This window comes from Cuculus canorus, chromosome 2, assembly GCF_017976375.1.
Source record: "Cuculus canorus isolate bCucCan1 chromosome 2, bCucCan1.pri, whole genome shotgun sequence".
NCBI classification, from domain to species: domain Eukaryota; kingdom Metazoa; phylum Chordata; class Aves; order Cuculiformes; family Cuculidae; genus Cuculus; species Cuculus canorus.
The window spans coordinates 13,613,052-13,633,926 of record NC_071402.1 but is presented as its reverse complement, the minus strand read 5'-3'; the positions used below and the strand labels follow the sequence as shown (position 1 = coordinate 13,633,926).

Here is a 20,875-nt window from a genome sequence, read left to right as displayed (position 1 = left end):
TTATGTCAGGGAGTCAGAAATGTGATCAAAGCAGCATCATGACTATATAGCACCCACGTCCATGGGTGGTCAGCATTCAGGTCTGCGAGGTTCTGGGCACCCCTGGTCCCACTGCAATCACTGGGAGCAGACTTTGCAGAGCAGTCGCGTGTGCTTCAGCCAATAGATTTTTGCAGTAGTACTCCTTGGCCCTGACATAATTCCTGTTGGAACTGGTGCTTAGTTTCCTGTGGTGCGTGAGACAGCTTGATGCTGCTGGGGTGAAGGAATATCATCTGCTCTCACTTACAGCTGCCTGTGGAGGAACCAAGCATTGTGGTGCCTACATGGCTGCTGGGGTCTTGGGGCAGATGCTACTGTACAAGCTGGAGAGTGGGACCATAGAAGGGGAGGGCATTCTGGTGGTGTCCCTGACTGCGGTCTTCCTCACTAGCTGTGACTCTCATCCCGCAGTTCTGTGACAGACGCCTGGTTCTCTATTTGCTGTGCCTTTGGAAACATAGGAGATGTCTTCCCTTGTGGTCAGGCTGCCCTGGAGCTAATGATGACCCCTCTTAAAACCCTTGTGTTTGTGGAAGCTGAAGCTTTAACCCTCAGAAAGGCTGTAGGCAAGCAGGAAAGGTTCAGAGAGGACAGCTTTGATGATACAAAGGATGGGAAGCAGCTGAGAACAACAGAGTTCTGTGATAAAAGGAGATGAAGGAGGGCATGGTACAGGTATATAAATCCCAGAATGGCCTGGGGGAGGGAATGGACATCAGTTCACTGCCTCTTCCAATGCAAGGTCTTGAGGCCAACAAAGTGCACTAAAAGAGTGTTGAAACAAAAAATGTCTGCTTTTAGCATCAGATTTAGGCAAGCTCTGGAGCAGGTGGCACTGGGGAGCTGTGGTTCTTAGAAGTGTTGGGCTGAAGTGCTTTGCTCTTCCTCCTGTCCCATCCCAATTCAGCTGCCACAGAACTAGAAAATCGAACTCTTGGAGGGCTCAGCCCCCTTAGCAGTGCTTCTCAGGAGTGTTCCCTGCCAGCACATTCCATTAGATATTCCTATTGCCATAAGAGGAGAGCCATCTCTGCTAATTCAGAGAAAGCAAGCAGGGCTACATGCTTACATCTCTTCATCTGGAAGGCTTGGACCTTCAAGAGACCTTGTGCCTGAACAGCTTCTGGCACAAACTTCTGGAGAAGGTGGCCCAGGCTTACACTTTGGCAGGGCAGAGATAGGCTGCAGCCTCACTGGTATGCTCCAGGCTTCACACCAGCTTCAGTTAGGCAGCATAAAATATTATCTGTGTGCCTCAGCAGGTTCCTGTTCAGAAAGCAGAGAGAAAAGGGCCATCAAACTTTTATGGCAAGTTGTAGTTAATTCACATGAGAATTCTTCCATTTGAGTGCACGGAAAATGTTTTTGTATTAGCTCTACATGATGTCTATTCCAATGCTTTTCCATGAAGAACCATCCTTTCAGGGCTAAATTTATTCGTAAAAACTGAACAATTTTCTCTGAGAAGATTGAACTGCTAGAGAAGCCAGGGATGAAGATCTATTAATTTTGAATTTAAAAAATCTTACTTTAAAAACCTACTGTATTCAGAACCTTGTTCTCTGTGTTCTGAGTGGAGTAGTTATGCCCTGAATTTGTTCTAGTATATCAACATTACATGGTCCTATTCTAAGTAGGAACCGATGAACTGCTTCATCTCTTCAACATTTTAGTTTTGTATCTTATGCAAAAACTTCTACAGTGAAAAACTGTGAACAAGTGCTTCTTGTTCATCTTTGCCATTCCACTAATTATTTTAGAAGCCCTAATATAACCCATCCATTTATCTCTTCCAAGTGTCAGCATCCTAATTTTTGGAGCTGTAACTTGTCTGGAAACTATTCCATGCCTTTTGTCAACCCAGTCACCTTCTGTGCCCTGTCAGTTTATATTGTCTTCTTCTGGGAGGACTGCCCACACTAGACCACACAGAATAATAAGACCAGGTGTATAGAGTGGTATAGTACTTCTTGTCACAAAATGAACAAACGATGGACACTTTGTCCACAAAAGAGAGTCTTAGACATGACCAATGTATAAATAAAATATCCTTATAATGAAATCCCAACGTTAATCTTCACATTAAGCGTCTTTCTTTCTTTCTTTCCTTCTTTCTTTCTTTCTTTCTTTCTTTCTTAGTGTACGAGAACCTCTGCCAGCTCTGCGTCTGCCTGGGTGGAGCCCTTTTCCTCATTGCCGGTTTTCCCATTACTGTCCAGCAATGAGCTTTACCCAGTTCATGCTTCTCCTTAGTATTTCAACAACCTACATTACATTACCTGAACCCTCCCTTGCAAACATAATGGCACTGTTCAAACTAATAATGATAACCATGTAATGAAAGTAAGCCACACCTTCTGGCTACTCTCATTCAAACTGTCTAGTCAACTCACCTTGTCAGGGGTTGAGAAAATATTAATGGACAAACACTTATGAGTCACAGCAGTTTCTAGGAGTCACTTGCTTGGGAAGCAGGAAAGTGTCCTGTCTCAAATAATCCCTCAGCCAGACAGCCCTCTACAATCAGTATTATATCACCGGAGGTGGGTTCAGACAGACTGGTTTCTGCCTTCATTTCCCCCTATAGAAACACACAACAGTTTCCATATTTAATCATCAAGTAGCTGTTTTGAAATAAATGTTCATGTGTTGTTCTTGAGTTATTAGTGTCAGCTTATACCAAATGAAATCCCGTTGTAAGAGGGCAGCAGGAGCTTCACTGTGGGTTTCCAATAGAGTCAATCATTACCGACTGTTTATGCTATAATAATCTATTTATATTATAAACCTACCTTGCCATTTCTATGAGTATGTATTAACCCTAGGATGTTGGCAAAGTGAAAGCCCAGTATTGACATACTTTTCTTCTTCCTTTCCTCCCTGCAGACAACAGACTATCATGGCAGTCACTATTTTTCAGCTTACAGTTTGTATTTTGCAGCATCCTCTGCCCCTGCTTACGCTTTGGCCTAAAGTTTACATTTGTATTGCTCCAAGGACTTATGGAAATGCTGCATTTGCTGTATTGCTGTGACACTGTAGAATATAATTTACTATATGAATAATCTGAGAATGTTACACTGTGTTTGCAAATGCCCCAGAGAAATAAGGAACTACGACCATTTCCACATCTCAGCTGCATGAGGTGGAGTTCAGTGAGGATGTATGACTTGTGCAGTCACAGTAACATCAACATTGCTATAGAGAGTAGATTTCATCCTCAACCCATGCTGTAAATCTATTATATCATTACAAGTATCAGAATATAGGATCATAGGACAGGATCACAGGAGAACTGAACTTGGAAGAGCCCTTCAGCAGTCTCTAGTCCAACTTCCCACGTGGAGGAGCGTGAGCCATGAGCACAGACCAGGTTCCTCAGGTCTTGGTCCAACCAGGTTTGGAAAACCTGCAAGGACAGGGACTGTACTGTGGCAACGAAGGAGATGCAGATCTTGCAAATGTCTTTAAGCATATTCTTTTTAATAAGCAGAGCAGTTGCAAACACAGTCTGACAAAGAGTTGGGCTGTTCATCGTGCCCTGTGGTAATACTGTCCAGTGATATCTTTTCATGGGTTCAGAATTATTTACAGCAGGTACTGAAAAAGCAAAATACTTGCCATCGTCTGGATGTAGACAGATTGTAAAGAAACAATCTTTTAGATGTATTATGAAAGGATACTAAACAGCAGACAACGTAGTTGGATTCAGTAGTCCGGATTGTAAGGCGCCCATTGGCTGCGTTACTGCATTTATAGCTCTTAAATCATGCAGTAATCTCCGTTTCTTTTTAGGAGTGAAAAATGTGGGAGTATTCCATGGACTATTAGATGGAACAATATGTCCAGCCTCTAATCGTTCTGCTACTAAACGTTGCAATTGAACCAGTTTTTCCCCTTTAAGAGGCCACTGGTCGACCCAGACAGGTTTCTCTATTAACCAAGAAGGTTTGAGCAGGGGCTTTAGATCAGTGATGTTCAGGATAAATTTGTTTCTGCAGTTGTGATAGATACATTCCATTGCTTTAGTAGATCTCTTCCCCATAAAATTATTGTGTTGGCATTACATATGGTTGAATCCATGCTCGCAAATTTTCTGGTCCTGCCATTGGTAATGGTTTGGCACTCTTCACAGGAATTTGTATCTCACCTATGCCTGTAACAGTCATGAAAGCTACATCAAGAGGCCACGGAGGAGGCCATTCAGTTTGAGAAATTATAGAAACATCAGCTCTGGTATCTAAGAGTCCTGTAAATGTTTTTCCCTGTATGTTAATTGTAAGTGTAGGTTGTTTTGCTGTGACTTGCTCATCCCAAGATACCTGGGCAGAATTAGTACGGTCAAATCGTCCCTGCTCTTGAATCTGAGGGGGACTTTGAGGAACAGAAGAAGGTAACAAAATAATTCGTGTAACCCTCTGATACATTAGTATGCAGGAAGGGGTTTGAAAGGCAGCTAGCATTATCTGAATCTGACTTATACAGCATGAGTCAATTATTCTTGGTAATGCATATAAAGTTTGTTTTGAAATACTTGAAAACCCTACAATCAGTCCTACATATCCTGTCAGTAAAGGTCCACACATATTAATTCTTACAGTCTGAAACTGATGTGGTTGTAGAAGAATTACTTCTGAGACAGTTGCCAGATCCAGTCTGTGACTGCCTGTTGCAATGGCTGAAAGGTTGGAGATTAAGCATTAATCAGAGCTGGGGCATGGGTATATTGCACAGGAGCATTCAAACTCTCTTGGTTTGAGGGGCAGGGGGCTGTGCGCCCCCTTTCCTGTTGCCCAAGAGAGGTTGACCATTTTTGTCAAATTCAGATTTGCATTGATTAGTCAAATGATATCCTTTCTGACACTGGGGACAAAGCTGTTTAGGTTTTTTCTTTTAAGGTATCTGCTGCTTGTAAGGACAGTTTATGCTTATGTGTCCTTGTGTTCCACAGTTAAAACATGTAATAGCATCCTGATTAATTTGCAATTGAGCTAATGCAGCAGCGAGAAGTAACGCTCTGTGAGTTTCGGTTCCAAAATTTTGACATACTTTAATATATTCTCCGAGGTCAGTCGCTTTTCCTTTCAATGGTTTTAGTGCTGTCTGACAGTCAGTGTTTGTGTTTCCAGAAGCTAATTGAAACAACAAGGTTTTAGCAGCTTCAAAGTTATATACTTGCCTTGTAATTGCCCTTTGCAATCTATCTATAAAGGCCATATAGAGCTCCTGAGAACCTTGTCTTTTTGTTGCAAATGATCCTGTAGGTTGTTGAGAGTCAGGCACTTGTTTACATGCAGTTACAGCAATACGTGAGACTTGTACAAAAACTTGCCTATCGAGGGCTATTTGTGTTGTATAGTTATATATTGTCCTGTACCTGTTAACATATCCTGATGAATTGGTATTCCCGGAGTCAAATTGTCCATCACTTGGTCTGTTACTAAATCATTATATTCTAATTGTCAAACAGCATATTGAGCTGAGGGTAATACTGTTTTCATTAATATTTTTAGTCCCATGGTGTCATTATATATGCTGTAGCTACTGCCTCTATTATTCCTACAGTGAATGCATTTTGCACTCGTCTGTAACAGATTTTTTTAACTCTTTGTAAAGTTGGTAGGGCAAAGTTTCATAGACTGGAGGCCAGTTTGGATCATGTATAAAAGGGAAAGTAAATTTAAAATCACCCTCTTTCATAGCTTCTTCTGTACACTTTTGCATTACTGATTTTACCTCTGTCAACCCCTCTGTAAAGCAATTAGTAGGAGCCATGGGCAGTGTAGGAGTTAACGGCAGCATTTTTGACAAAGCAGTCATTCTGTGAATTAACCGGCCTAGGATTAAAAGGGTCCTCAGCCTCAGAGTGATTTTGAGCTTTTTTAAAATAATCATGTATATTTTGGCTTTCATCTCTATCCTTTTTAACAATAGCCTCTGATGGTTTGAGCTCTACTAACACGGAGTATAAGAATCACCATGTCACAAAAACAGAATCAGGGATTCAAGAACTTGATTTACGTGCCTGTAAGCATTCCCCTACTCACTCCCAAACAGCACCATCAAAAGAACCATCTGCCAGAAACCTGTCAAAATGCTCTTTTACCAGCAGTAATGATTGTGTTAAATGTTTTTCAGTTTCTCTACAGGTGACCACATACAATACTTGTTGCAGTACTTCCAAGTATAGCCTGTGCTTTTGCAAAAGTGTTTGTCCTATTGCAATATGATCCGATAACTTTCCCATTCAACGGGAGCTACTGCACCCTCTCTTAAGGGCTGTGGCCACAAAAATCCTGAAGAAAACCCAAACTCACCCATTGGATCATGCATTCACCCAGAAAATGCTCACACGGGGCGCCATTCTGTGGTGACGAAGGAGATGCAGACCTAGCAAATTTCTTTAAGCATATTCTTTTTAACCAGCATGGCATACAGGAGTCAAATTAAGAAAGTACTGCTACTGTTTCTCTTAGTACTTAGTAGTTAGTACTTAGTTCTTAGTACTAGCTTCTCTCATTCCGGCAGATCTTATACAGTTCCTTGGTTTTCCGACCTTCAGACAGACAGGATGGTTTTTATTTTGTCTGTTCCACACTCTCTTGACTGTTTTCAGCTATATGTCAAATTCCCTTATTCCTAGGTGTTTTTTCCCAGCCTGGCCTTATCATCCTGTGTGTCAAGCTTGTAACATCTGGTGTTTTTAATAATGTTTATTGTAATATGCTTGGTACCAACTTCATGTTTTATCTTAGTCCCAATTAAACTTCCACATTCTTGGTGTTGCTGCACTGTACAGCCTCACCAAGCAGCTGTTCTAATGTTGGATTGTCCTCATAGTGAAAACAATTTTTTTTTTTTTTTTTTTTTAATATCCAGGACATATAGGGAACCCTGGAGGGAGATAACTCACAGGCTTTTTCTTGTGCCAATACACTCCACCAGTTTCTAATATCTTGGTCAAGCTTCCATTAGTTTCATTAGGATATTTGTACGCTGGGGGAGTATTCTGGACTGGCAAGTCTGGAGAGAGGGTCTGTGCATGTACAATATAGAAATAGTATTGGTGTAGCAAATATCTGAACTGCATGAAGCCCTGTGAAAGGAAATGCGTATCTGTTTTTGCATGGTTGCACCCCAGAGCACCAGGCTATTGTGTTTCTGGAGCTGTATTAGGAGCCAAAATTCCGGCTGAGACATAAGCTGGTTCCATCTGACCCACAGCAGAAGGTAGAACCCGCTTGTGGCAAGAGGAAGAAAAAACACCTCTCTAAAGGAGTAATATGAGCCAAAACCCACAGAGTTTTGCAAGACTTCGCTGAGATCCGGCTACTTTGTACACTTTAGTGCTTTGGGAATTCTTATCTAGAATAGAGTCATGAATATATTTAAGTGTTTAAACAGCCTCACCCTACTGTGGCAGATATGTTGGTGGGTTAATCATAAACACAGGCAAGATCCTTATGGCAGCCAAGGGAAGAAGAGTGGTGTGTCTTGCAGGTTCTGGATGAGTTGCTGAAAGCCAGCTTGACACCAGACAAAGGGCAAGTATAGGAGATGGAGGAAAAAAAGCCAAGGTAATGACTCCATTTTTCCTTTCTCTTTTTGGGCAGTGAAAATGTAAGACATTCTTCAGCAAGAAAAATGGGATTTAGAAATATTTAAAGTCCTAGAACTTCAACATTGAAATGCTTGCATGAGTGTTCCATTTATATCAGCAAGTTTTGTATTTGTTGTTTTCGTACTTTAGAAATTTTTAAGGGAAGATCATTAATTCTATTGAACTGCAAATGGAAGGAGATGAATGCCTCTAGCAAATACATTTTCTTGTGTCTTCAGAGTTCCCTTTTCCTGTCCACTGTTTTTCAGAAGTTTAATGTCTTCGGAATTACCCTACTTCACACTTGGTGTGCAAATAAAAACAGAAATCACACAGAGCACCCTGGTCTGGGACTGTGGGGCTTGAATGGACAAGAGTGGTTTCTATGCCTACATCAGTTGGTCTAACATAAGTGATATTTCTCCCTGTAGCTTTGTGATTCTGCCTTGAAGAAGTAAGTAGAAACAGCACACCATGTTTCATAGGCAGATGTATGTAATCTTCACTTTACCCAGTGAGAACTTCTTTTGATTTCCATAGGATGCATCTAAGGGCAAAATTTGAGACTTAACTTTTTAATGCTTAGGTGCAGCAGCTGGAAATAATCTTATTTTCCTGAAATCAATCCAATTCAGAGCTGTCCAGCTTTATGTGTATTTTCTTGTTTCTACTTCTTTTGTAGCAGAGTTGAATGTGATACTAGCAAACAAATATTGCCCTAGCTGTAGTAGACTAAACCCAGTACTTTTTCATGGGTTTTGTAGCATCTCTATAGAATCACAGATATGAAACTGAGACCAAAGCTTGGCCAAGTGCTTAGAGGATCTGACTGAAAATTTACCATAAATCAGTTTATATATATATAGTAAATAAATGGTAGTGGTTAAATAAGTTTAACATTGCGAAAAATTTTAATTTGTACCTGCTCTAATTTCTAGGAGCACTGCACAATTTTTTCTGTGTAAAGAGAAAGCCATGTTTTGTTTTAGTAGTTTGTTTCCTTCAATGAAACAGTCTAAGAAAATTTACCTAAAACTAATCTAGCATTAGCTCTGGTAAGATTTAGATCAACTTTTCTATTCCTTCGGCTGAAATGGATTTGTTCTGCAGAGAGAACTACATGGTTTTGAACTACATTTACTGTTCTGGGGGTCTGATCCTGCAGACAACAGAAATCTTCTTCATCAAGTGCCTGGGCTGTTGGATTAGTCTCTACACCAGAGAGTTCCCAGGCTCTGGGTTTTTAAAATTGTCTCTGAACAGTGTATTAGCTTTGGAAGGTAATAGTTTGTTTCTCATGGATTAGAGAAATCTCATTTCATTTGATGTAGCGGATTTTTAAGAATCTAGAGTTGCAACAACGCAAAATGTCATAAACATGCACTGCTAAAGCACTTGCCAATTTGAATTGTTCACAGGAAAATGTGAAATAGCACAGTGATATGAATCTAATCTAAAAAATATTAATACCTATTCCTTGTGTGTCCTTTACTTAGATTGCTTTTTCTGACATCAAAAGATATTTACTTTGGGGATGCTGAAGTATTTAGTATTTCATTAAGTCCATGGTCCTGTTTTCTTAAGTACTGCTACTGTAGCTTCATAAGTGAACCTGCTTTCTATGGCTAATAAGGAAATATAAGTAATATTAAAGCTGTCATTCTACTTATTGAATCTGATTTTATCTCAGATGCCATTCTGAGATAGCTCTAGAGAAGTAATAGGTTCAGAGTTTATGTCAGCCTACCTGACAGCAGGATTTAATGTATTAAGATGTGAATTCAGCTGTTTATTAGGTGTAAATGAGTGATTTATAAAAAAATTGCAGTTATAGCAAATGAGAACAAAACTCATTTCACAACTGAAAACAAAGCACAGCTGTGTTTATCTCTTTGCCACCCCATAGTCTGAACACTTTGAGGCTGCTGGCTTGTAGCTATATTGTGTACAGCACTGGAAGGAAACCCACATCACAAGGCAGCTTTGGGCTGAGGCAGGCATGGAGGGTTGATCAGAAAAATCACGCTAGTATCAAGCAGGGAAAAAGCTGGGCATCCCTTTGGCAAGTTCCAATGGCTGCAAGAAGCGCTATGACATATGACTAAGCTGGCAGTGCTTTGGAAGAGGGTTTCGGTTTCTCTGTAAGCACTCAGGGAATTGCAATCCTTCCTTTTACTGCCCCATGCCATGATTATAATCTGTACCACTGTTCAGGGAAAGGCAGAGGAAGAACCCACTTGTGAGCAACTTGGAGAGAATTTTGCTGTCAGCCCTGTTCCTAATGGCATGATCTAGTCCTCGTGTGTGAGCACAGAATGAATGTCTGCAGAGACACTGGTTGGTTTAGTTGGATTGTTTGTCATCTTGGGGCTCCATTGCTCAGTGCCGTAGCCTGACCTCTCCTGATTTGGTTGGCTATGTACAAGTATGGGTTTGGGACATGTCAGTGACAGCAGTTTGACTCAAGCCAGCTCAGCCTCAGCTCCCATGTCTAAAAAACCTGGCACATGAAAAACTGGAGAGTTCAGATTTAGAGTTCTGAGTATTTTGCCATTTATCAAGATGCCCTTAACTCACAGTAAGCTGTGGATGCAAGTTTTGCTTGCTGGGGAGGGAAAGTCCATCTTGAGGGTTGTATGACTTGTCAGTGTAGAAGTGGCTCTTGATGTTAAGCCTCTCAACACAATGGGAAACCTCAGAAACCTCCTGCTACTGGTTTTGCACACAGATAAAATGTTGTGACTTATAAGACCCAGAAAGTACTCTCCAACAAGAAAGAAAGAAACAAATCTATGGTACTCAGAAGTAGTTTTGAACAAGTGCCTCCAGAACATCTTTTGCCTCAAGGATGCGTAAAATGTAGCCTTACTCCTCTTCCTTTTTCCTGCTGTTTTCATGGGTCAGGGTGATGTACAGGTACTGAAGAGCAAACCTGTGCCTCCAGTAGATGACCTGGGAAGCTCTGGGCAACAAAGTCCTGGTTTCACCCACTGCAGATGGGGAAAGCTGCCCTGGGAGAAGAGGATCTTCTCTAATCCCCTTTCCTCTGGGGAATGTAGGAAATCATCTGTGATTTGCTGTGCCTATCAGTAACTTGCTGTACACACAGTGGCTTGCGGGACTGCCAAGAGCAAAACCACTGCTGTGTAAATCAAGTAATTCCTCCCTTTCCTGTCTACTTGTTAATTCTTTATTGAGTTCTTTGGTGGGATCTGGAAAACACACTTTGATTTGGAAAACATGCATATAGCACTATCCTTGGGTGCTACCTGCAACGCACAGATGCTGCACAAACCGCAGGGAAGTTTTGCTGAATCGATTCTGGTGCAGCTTTTCACTGTTGTTCCTTTCATTTATGCTTTATGTTACTTGTACTAATGTTTACTTCTACCTTAAACTCTTTATTATAAGCTCATCAAATAAATGCATTCAATGGAGACCAGAACTGAAGGCATCTCCATTCATGCAGAAAGATTTCTACTCACTGGACAAAACTCAGCCTTTTCTGTCCTCATAATGACCCATGAGGGCTTTGAAGAGGCAGCACCAGGTGGCATTTGATGACCAAAACACTGGTGGCACAGACAGGCTTTGCAATCTCACCTACTCTGTCATCAGGATAGGGTGATGGATAATCTCACGTTGGAGTGGGGAAATTTTCTGAATCTGACCACGAGCAACTGACAGCTTGCACCTCATGTGTCTCTGGGACTTCACAGTTTGTCCTCTTCTTCACTGACTCACGGGAAAGCTGACATCAAGTTACTTGTGTAGACACCTGAGGCAGAACTAAATGATCATGATCATAAAATATGAGCTGCGCTCCATATGGGAGTCAGTGCAAGGACACAAACCTCCTAACATTTGAGCTTCTCTGGTGAAATCCCCCAAATTTTACGAAAACCTTTCTTTTCCGCCTCAAAACACTACACAGTCTCTCTGTATTTGGAATCTCTCTCTCTAGCATTAAGACAGCTTAATGTTGTTGGTTTTACACCCTCTTGCTCAGACTCACCACATAGCGGTGGGATTAATCTGAACAAATGTTGATGTCTCAAGTGTCTAAACTCCTTTCCCAGTTGATGAGGAGAAATGGACACATCTGATGCCTGATATATTTGGTTGCATTCCTGACATCTACTTGACACAGATGATCTGGTATGTCTGGCTGGGATGTGGCAGCCTAGATCTAGATGTCTGAAGTTGGGTGAGATGAATCTGTTGCTGGCATCTAGATGTGTGGCAGCAGATCATACTCATACAAACACCATATTGTGACTTTATGGGAGTATTTATGTCTTCATTGTCTCATGCTTTCTGATGAAAGTGCTGGCCAGGTGGCTGAGCTGAATCCTGTTGGTGTTATTGGGAAACAGTCAGAGGGAATGTGCTGCTTGACAACAAATGAGCACCTGGCCTAAATGTCTTTTTCTATGTTGATCCATACTTCCTACTTCATTTTCATGTGAAAGTCACTCCGAATGTCTTATTTCCTGAGATTTTTATTTTCTTATTTAAATTGCACCTTTGCAAATATCAGAAGTAGAGCATATGTGTTTTTCCTGCTATCTCTTTACTCTAACTGCCTCCTGAGATGATGAGATGGATTTTCTGTGCATTTTACAGAATTTCTGTGCAGTCTGAGGAATACAATCTTTTCCATGACAACAGATATCTTAAAATTTGGTGTTTCTGGCAGTGCAGGCTGGAGCCATGCAAAATGTTAGGAAGAGCCATTTTCCAACCTGTTTGGTTGGGTTAGACATGCATGTTTGCTTCATCAGCAGTAACTTTGGGCTTCTATAGTTTTAGAAAACAGGAGATAATTTGATTGATTTTAGACTTCAACAATAGACATTTATGTTAAGTGAAATTACTTGGCATTTCCTGCAGTTAATGATCTGTACTGATACAAGGCAACTCATTCATGTCTAAACCCCATTCTCATCAGCTGTGTCTCTTCCAGGCTGTAGCTTGGGGCTTTGGCTAGCTGTGAAACAATGGATTTAACCAGCACCATCGGAAATGCTGCTTTGAGAGAAGTGGCCAAAAATGGCATGTCCGTTTTAATGGGCTCCCAAGACGGAAAACCACCAAGCTTTCGTGTGTCCTTGCCGAAGGTGAAGTGGTCCAAAAGTCTGCTGTGCATTGTGGATTCCTTCAAGACACAGACGTTGTAGAAGGGCATTTCCACTGAGAGCAAACGTCTATATTGCCTCCCTGACAGTGTCTCACATTGCTTCAGTTAATGTTCATTTATGCTGGGGATATTTCCGTGGCAGGAAATTATAGAAGATAAAAAGAGACTCGCTATAATGCACTGCTTGTGACAAAAATATAAGTAATCCTTTCTAAAGCCAAAATCAGCTTTCACTTCTCACCTTTTTTTCACATGTTTTAACTATGTCCCAAATAATCCTACTTTGGGGCAAGCAGATAGGAACAAGGAGCTATGACTTATAGCCTAGTCTCTGTAGGAGACTTCTCTGTTAAGGAACTTCTCTGTTCCTTAATTTTGCCATCTTTAAAAATGTCTGTGCTTGTTCTTACAAAATACTCTGAAATACTTAGAAGAAAGATTCTGCCATCTTTAAAAATGTCTATGCTTGTCCTTACAAAACACTCTGAAATGTTCAGAAGAAAGTATTTCTAGTTATTATCAGATAGAGAATTCTGCTACATTACTGAGGAATACATTTAAAATAAACAAAAAGGAGTGTCTTCTGAAGTGGGCTTATCATAGTAGAAATGCAATAAGAGGCTGTGTGGGATTATTCTGATTAATTTTAAGTATTATTAATACTTAATAATTCTGATTAATTTTAAGTATTATATGATGAACTAGTCAGAATTTTGGGGCTCTTATTGGTGGGCAGTAGTTCTGGGCTGTGAGTCCTAATAGCTAAACTGAGCAGAAAACAGTCTCCTTTCCCCGTCAGAGCATGGGAGAGCTCATGACTCTGCCTTTGGGACTGACAGGGCAGCCCCAAGGATGTTTCCTATCTGTAGCCCAAGCAACCTCTGACAACTGGAAACATGTGGGTGGGGAAGGGAGGGAAAGAAGTTAAACCACTGTGGCTTAATTCATACCTTCACAGTACACTAACTTCTGACACGGGACTGATCCTACAACTGTGTCTAAACCTTACATAATACTGTGTGCTAAGTCCACCCAGACAGGATTTATTATTCTTTCCCTCTTCTAGCTTCACAGTAATTTGCTGACAAATTCTGCCAGCAGTTTTTGGAAAGTCAGAACTTAGGTATGTTAGGAGTGCTGTAAAATAACAAGCCCTCTGGGGAGAAGTAGGATGCAGAGCTGAGCTGCAAACACGGGTTTGTATGCTAAGACCTGGCACCAACTGCAAAGCTTGTGTTCAAGAAACAGCTTGATGAAGGATACTTGTCTTCCTGACTTCATGAGAACAAAGCTTCGCCAGGAATGGTTCCGGTCCAGGACAGAGACCCAGGCTTGTTTTGACACCCACAGGGCACTAAGTGAGGCATCAGCACTGACTACAAGCTCATTATAGACCTCTCCTGGCTGACCTGGCAATGAGGCTTCTCTCTGCCTTGCTGGCTGAGTCTCTTTCTTTTGCAAACCAGCACAGACCCAAGCCTGCAACCAGTGTTTCATTACTTCTGTAGATGCGTTAGGTTTTTATGACATTACTAAAGCACAAAGTCGTTAGCAGGAATCTGAGCCACAGCCAAGCTGCACTACCCGCTGTACAGGCAGATAAGTGGAAGGGGAAGAAGGGGTGCAGAGACTGCCAGCAGCTCCTTGGCTGCCTCGAGGCAAAGTTGGGATTACAGTTCACTGCTCCAGAGTACTGCTCTCTCTGCACTTAAGTACGCTTTTCTCATCTTGAAATTAAAAAATCTAGTAAAGCAAATGCAAAAAGATTGAGTTAGAGATGATATCACAAAGCCCATGTCTCCTTGGATAGGGGACTGAATGTAATTCTGCACTTCCACAAAGCATTTGTTTTCTTTTTTAAATTTGAAATCTTTTCCTTCACATCAAAGCATCCGTCAGTTCAATATTCAGGAAGAAATGCACCCACTGAAGGTAACCTAACAGCATTGTGCCACACTAGCCAGGTCTTGCAGTGATTGGCAGTTTCTGGCTCTCTGTCCCTGACTGACTGACCACTGTGCAATGTGCTCCCTGAAACTGCAGGAAGAATTAGGAAAATGCTCCTTCTGTGGTTCTATACAGATGTTTCCATAACTGCAGTTATCTTGGCTCACAATTAGCTCTGTAGCATGATTTACAAAGGTCAAATCCTGCTTATTATACTTGGCTCTATCAAACCTCTTCATTTATTTTCAGCTGGATCATTAGCTAGATTCTTCTGTATAGTTTTTAACACATGGATTCTTCTCTCATAAATGACAGTAATGTCATTTCTAGGACCACCCAGTCACTGAGATAACACATCAATTTATACTTACTGAGGAGATGGCTAACCAACTACCACTTTCTCTCAATTAAAGTTGTTCCAATTCTTTGAGGACTCCCCAGCAGCAGACAGTTTATGGTTCATGTCCTCTGACATGCCACAACAAGAATTAACTCCTGTTTATAGCTACTTGCATTTGGCAGCAACATGACCAGTTTGGGAACATTTAGAATTATAGAATCATAGAATGGTTCGGCTTGAATGTGACCTTCAAGGCCATCTAGTCCAACCCCCCTGCAATGAGCAAGGACATCTTCAACTAGATCAAGTTGCTTAAAGCACCGTAACCTGGCCTTTTAGGTTTCCAGGGATGGGGCGTCTTCCATACCTCTGGGCAACATGTTCCAGTAGCTCAGTCCAGATCCCACATAGCAAAACCTATGGGATCCCTCAGGGTTTCAAAAGTGACTGAGAAAATATTCTGTACCCATTAGAGAAAAACAAAACAAAACATGTAGATTCCTAAGTGCCTATAGTAGTTATGAGGAACCATTTCAAGACTTAGATGCACCAGCCCATCTCTAGAAACACTGTGGTTTTGATCAGAGCACTTCTCACACATCATTTAAGTCTCCTGGTGCTCTTCCCAGGGGACAGGTAAGTGTTTTAAACCCATTAACAGAACAGACCACCCAAAGCTACATAACTTTATGGATGTGGCAGAAGTGAGGCTGGAAATAGACTCTATATCTTTACTTTCTTCTTATCCCTTCCACTGGAGGCCTGGCTTAGACCAGGACTGGTCTATATTTTATGAGCGAAGAGGGCTGAGCGCCTGAGTCACTTTTTAAACTTATTGACTATTGAAAACCTCCCCTTATGTAAGCTCTCTATTCCTTTATACTCCTAAACGAATATGACTTAGTGCTGGGCACAGCCCCTACCTCAGTTTATCAAGCAGCTCAGAGGAACACTCCCTTTGTAAATACAAGGGAGTTTTCTGTTTGGCCTCAGATTCATAAAGCATTTTCTGTTCAGATGTTCGCATGACACAGAGCAATTCATTGGGCAGAGAGATTACTGCCCCGTGCTGCCTTGCTTAGCCGCCATGAAGGCATCAGTGCTGTGACTGGTGGGTTGATCCTCACAGCCCGGCACAGGGAGTGGTTTTTCTGGACAGCAATGGGAGATGCAAAGCCCAGCTCCCCTCTGAGTACAGCAGGAAAAAATGAGTTCAACAATTATTACCAGGGATGGGTTTACTAGGAGAGGACAGAAAAGAAGCAAGGCTCAGGGAAGTATAGCTCCCCAGGCATCGATTTTTGATGTGTGTGTTTTGTGATCTGGGATGGATGGCTGGTGAAGGTATGGTGCCCTTGGGGCTGTTTGCTGCCTCTTTCCTGTGCTAACACCAGAGCTAAAACCAGCCCCCTTCATTTTACATCGATTTCAGTAGGATGCTGTTAATTGCTTGCTGAAGAGTTTCAGTTTTATCTACAGCATCCCTGAAGCCTGTTGCCCCAAGCCTGGACTTGGCTCCCCTCAGGAGGCATTTACTGTGTGTCACAGAAATGGCCACAATAGTTCTGAAGATATTTTTCACCACTTTTCATATGATGGCAGGTAGAGATGGGACTTCACTCTGTCTAAGCCAGCGTATGTGCAGACAGTCGCTGTCCTGAAGAGCTTTTAGTTTCACTGGCAAAGACAGGCAAAGGGTGAAGGGAAGGGAATTATCAGTACAATGGTCATACAGTTAGGAAACATCACATAGAATGATTTCAATGATTCAGCACACATCTTCTACATAGCAGCCTCGACATTTTTAGTGATTAATAATAAATGAGAACAATAAGTCCTTGTACAGGACTCTCCATTTTACCAGATGCTCTGCAAACATGGGTTGATTTCAGTGTATGTATAGGTGCATACATAGAATCTTCTTCTGCTCTGCTTGTTGCATGGCAGCTCCAAAAATGTAAACTTTGGGAAACATGACCAGAAGTTGCAGCTGGAACATGGTCCTTCCCGGCAATAAGAATAGGAGATACCACTCTCAGAGCCTTTCCTTGTTGTTATGACACTCAGTTATAAAACAGTTAGTGGAACTTTTCCTCTGAGTCAACTCTTGCCAATCTGGAGGCACACAGGCTGTGGAGCAATGTATGTGTTTACATCCACATCTTTCAGCATTAAACCTTCTCTTAAAGAAACCCTGTATGCAGCTTAAGGCAGGCATCCTAAGTAGCCTGGGAGCTGATTTACACCTGTTTTCACATTGAACCTTGACCATTAAAGTCTTTACATTTCCTATACAAAATTAAACAATCGAGATATTGTATACTTTCTACTTCTCAACAAAGTGTCTCCTCTTTAGACCTTTTAATGAAGACCTGCTTTTTTTTACCATCAAAAGGAAAAGAAAAAGAAAGAGAAAGGAAAAGGAAAAGGAAAAGGAAAAGGAAAAGGAAAAGGGAAAGGAGAAGGAACAGGAACAGGAAAAAAAGGAAAAGAAGAAAGAGAAAAAAGTCCAGATTAGTTAAAGCAGCTGATAACAAGTTGCCTCAGCTTTTGCTACTCGAGTACTAATTGGGTTCTCAGAGGAAAGAGGATGCTTGCTGGCTTGTTTCAGGTCTTATGGGAAGTTTTGTATACTTAGGAAAGAAGCTATTTGGAACCCAGTTGTTGTAGGCAGCTTGCAGCCTAGCAGGGAAGCTCTCAGACTTCGCAAGAAAAGTTTGGTTGCCAGCCTGGAAGCCAGTGAGCAAAACTGGTCAACCACTGGTGGGTACTCAGAGTGTCCAGGACTGCTTCTGCCCAAGAGTGCCTTTTTCCTGCAGACCTGCTAGTTCAGCTTATTCAGTTGCAAATTTTAGGGCAGGGTAGTGAAACTGTTTTGTTTTGGTAATGAATCATTTCTGAAATCAACCTTGCAAGAGAGATGAGGTTGGAAGTCAGGAGGTGAAAAGAAATTAAAACTTTGTTTCTTTGGGTTTTGGATGTTACCAGACTCTAAACAACCCTCCACATAGAAAGCTCACTGGCTGCTGGCTGTGTTTAGGATTTCATCTAGAAACAAAATGCTTTAAAACTTGGCTTTGGTGAATGTGGTTTGAAGCGGCAGCATTGTGTGGCATGTCACAAGGGATCACACTGTTGTTGGCCAAGTCTGCTTGGACTGGATGTGCTGTTACGCGCTATTACACATGTTGCTGTACCCTTCCCTAGTGTAGCTCATGCTTTTCACTGAAAAATTATTAAGACTTTTAAGGGAATTACATAGCTAAAGCAACAGTAGCTACCTGGGGCATAGGCACATCCTCACCCACACCTAAAGCAAGTGCTGCTGGTGATTTTTGTTACAGCTATTACTTTGTTTGTGTTAGAAAGAGAAGGAAGTGAGAGAAAGTAAGAAAAGAAATTCAAGAAATGCACCACCAGAAAAAGCTAGAATAAGAACTCGGGGCTAACTCTGAACTTCAGAAGGGTGAATGAAAAAAAAACCACAAACCGCTTAATTTTCTGCTCCAGTGGAGAAAAGAGGATTTTGCACATGCTTTTTAAAGATACAGGATTGTGTGAGATATCTGATTTAATTACCATTTCTCCTTCTATCAGAGCTTTGCCCAACCACTCAAATCAAACGGGTATGATTGGTGTCAGTGAAGGGCAGGGCAGCTTCTGGACAGCCAGACAGGAGACTTGTGTCTTGCTGAACTGAGGCAGAGTAAATAAGCTGACTTGCAGAGGCACCAGTCTCCCAAAAGTCACCCCAAAGAAAAGAAAGGATGCAGAATTTCAAACCTGCCTGTTCACTTAGGTTAAGCTACCTAATATTCTTTCATTTCTCTGCTGCATTTCTCACTCCAGTAAGACTAGTGGTGACTGTCATGCTGTGGGTACTTCATCACAGCAGTGAACTTAATTATATATCTTGGGGAGAATGAATCTCCCTACTCTGGTGGAGTTCAAATACTTAATTCCAAAAGTATCCTTAAAGAGATTTCAGCCTCATGGTAACAGACTATCCTCTCTATAGGTCAGTTCCCATCAGACAAGGTTAACAACAGTGTGAAAATGGTCTTGTGGGCATTGCACAAAAAACGAAGCCTTGTGGCTCTGTAATGTGTTCTCAGCAAGGACTGGGGTATGTCTGAGAGGAAACATCAAGGAAGTAGCTCTACATATGTCACGTATGTACATATATACATATGAGTGGTGGTCAATGGAGTTAACTCCAGCTGGAGGCCAGTTACAAGTGGGGTTCCTCAGGGCTCAGTACTGGTTCCAGCCCTGTTCAATGTCTTTATCAATGACCTGGATGAAGGCATTGAGTGCACCCTTAGCAAGTTTGCAGATGACACTAAGCTGGGTGGAAGCGTGGATCTGCTGGAGGGTAGGGAGGCTCTGCAAAGGGACCTGAACAGGCTGGACCATTGGGCTGAGAGCAGTTGCACAATGTTTAAGAAGGCCGAATGCCGGGTCCTGCACTTGGGGCACAACAACCCTATGCAGTGCTACAGGCTAGGAGAAGTCTGGCTAGAAAGCTGCCTAGAGGAGAAGGACCTGGGGGTGTTGGTTGACAGCCGACTGAACATGAGCCAGCAATGTGCCCAGGTGGCCAAGAAGGCCAATGGCATCTTGGCTTGTATCAGAAATGATGTGACCAGCAGGTCCAAGGAGGTTATTCTTTCTCTGTACTCGGCACTGGTGAGACCGCACCTTGAGTACTGTGTTCAATTCTGGGCCCCTCACCACAAGAAGGATGTTGAGGCTCTGGAGAGTGCCCAGAGAAGAACAACAAAGCTGGTGAAGGGGCTGGAGAACAAGTCTTATGAGGAGCAGCTGAGAAAGCTGGTGTTGTTTAGCCTGGAGAAGAGGAGGCTGAGGGGAGACCTTATTGCTCTCTACAACTACCTGAAAGGAGGTTGTGAAGAGGAGGGAGCTGGCCTTTTCTCCCAAGTGACAGGGGAAAGGACAAGGGGGAATTGCCTCAAGCTTCGCTAGGGGAGGTTCAGGTTTGATGTCAGGAAAAAAATTTTCACGGAAAGAGTCATTGGGCACTGGGATAGGCTGCCCAGGGAGGTCGTTGAGTCACCTTCCCTGGAGGTGTTTAAGGGATGGGTGGACAAGGTCCTGAGGGGTTTGGTTTAGGGAGTGTTAGGAATGGTTGGACACGATGACCCAGTGGGTCCCTTCCAACCTAGTGACTCTATGATTCTATGATATGTTACTTAGAACAACTGAGTTAAGAGTCAGAACTGACTCTAATTTAACTCAAACCGCAACAACATACAAAGCTGGAGGGGAGAGTTGTGCATAATGTCAAAGTTTACTAACTAAAATTAACACATATTAAGCCTTTTAACTGGGGAGATGGGAGGAGTATGAGGGGAAACCGCAATCCAGAGCCCTGTGCATTGGGTTGCAGTAGAAAGAAGTCAGGTAAATTGGCTGGGAAAAGTGAGAAAACAGGGAAAAAAAAGAATAGTGTTCTTATTAAATAATAACTGAGCATAAATATATGGATATTTTTAAAAGGCCTATTTTTCCAGAGAGCGGTTGCTCAGTCTGTCTGAAATCTAAGCCTTTTCTAGGTGTCTTGGTGCATATGAAAAACCTGGTGCCCCTGGAGCTGTTTTTTGAGGGCAGTGTGTAACTCCCTGGCTTGCTCTCACAGATGTCTGCAGAGGGAGAGGAGTTACTGTTTGCACAGGGATAAGTCTTTGTTCATGTTCAGTGTTTACCAGCTTGACTAACCAGGCACCACATTTGCTACGATCAAGTAGCATATTTGAATGCTGTCTTAAATGCAAGGATGAGCTTG

General features: G+C 42.0%; 1 protein-coding gene across 2 annotated transcripts in view; it reads left to right on the top strand.

Annotated features, from left to right (window-relative positions):
- The first annotated feature begins 7,528 nt into the window (after window positions 1–7,528).
- FER1L6 (fer-1 like family member 6) overlaps window positions 7,529–20,875 on the top strand; it is an 89,384-nt gene continuing 76,037 nt past the window's right edge. For both annotated transcript variants that reach the window (XM_054060680.1, XM_054060681.1), the window contains exon 1: window positions 7,529–7,619. In XM_054060680.1, coding sequence (XP_053916655.1) covers window positions 7,600–7,619 — 20 coding nt within the window. In that variant the 5' untranslated portion in view covers window positions 7,529–7,599. The remainder of the gene's footprint in view (window positions 7,620–20,875) is intronic.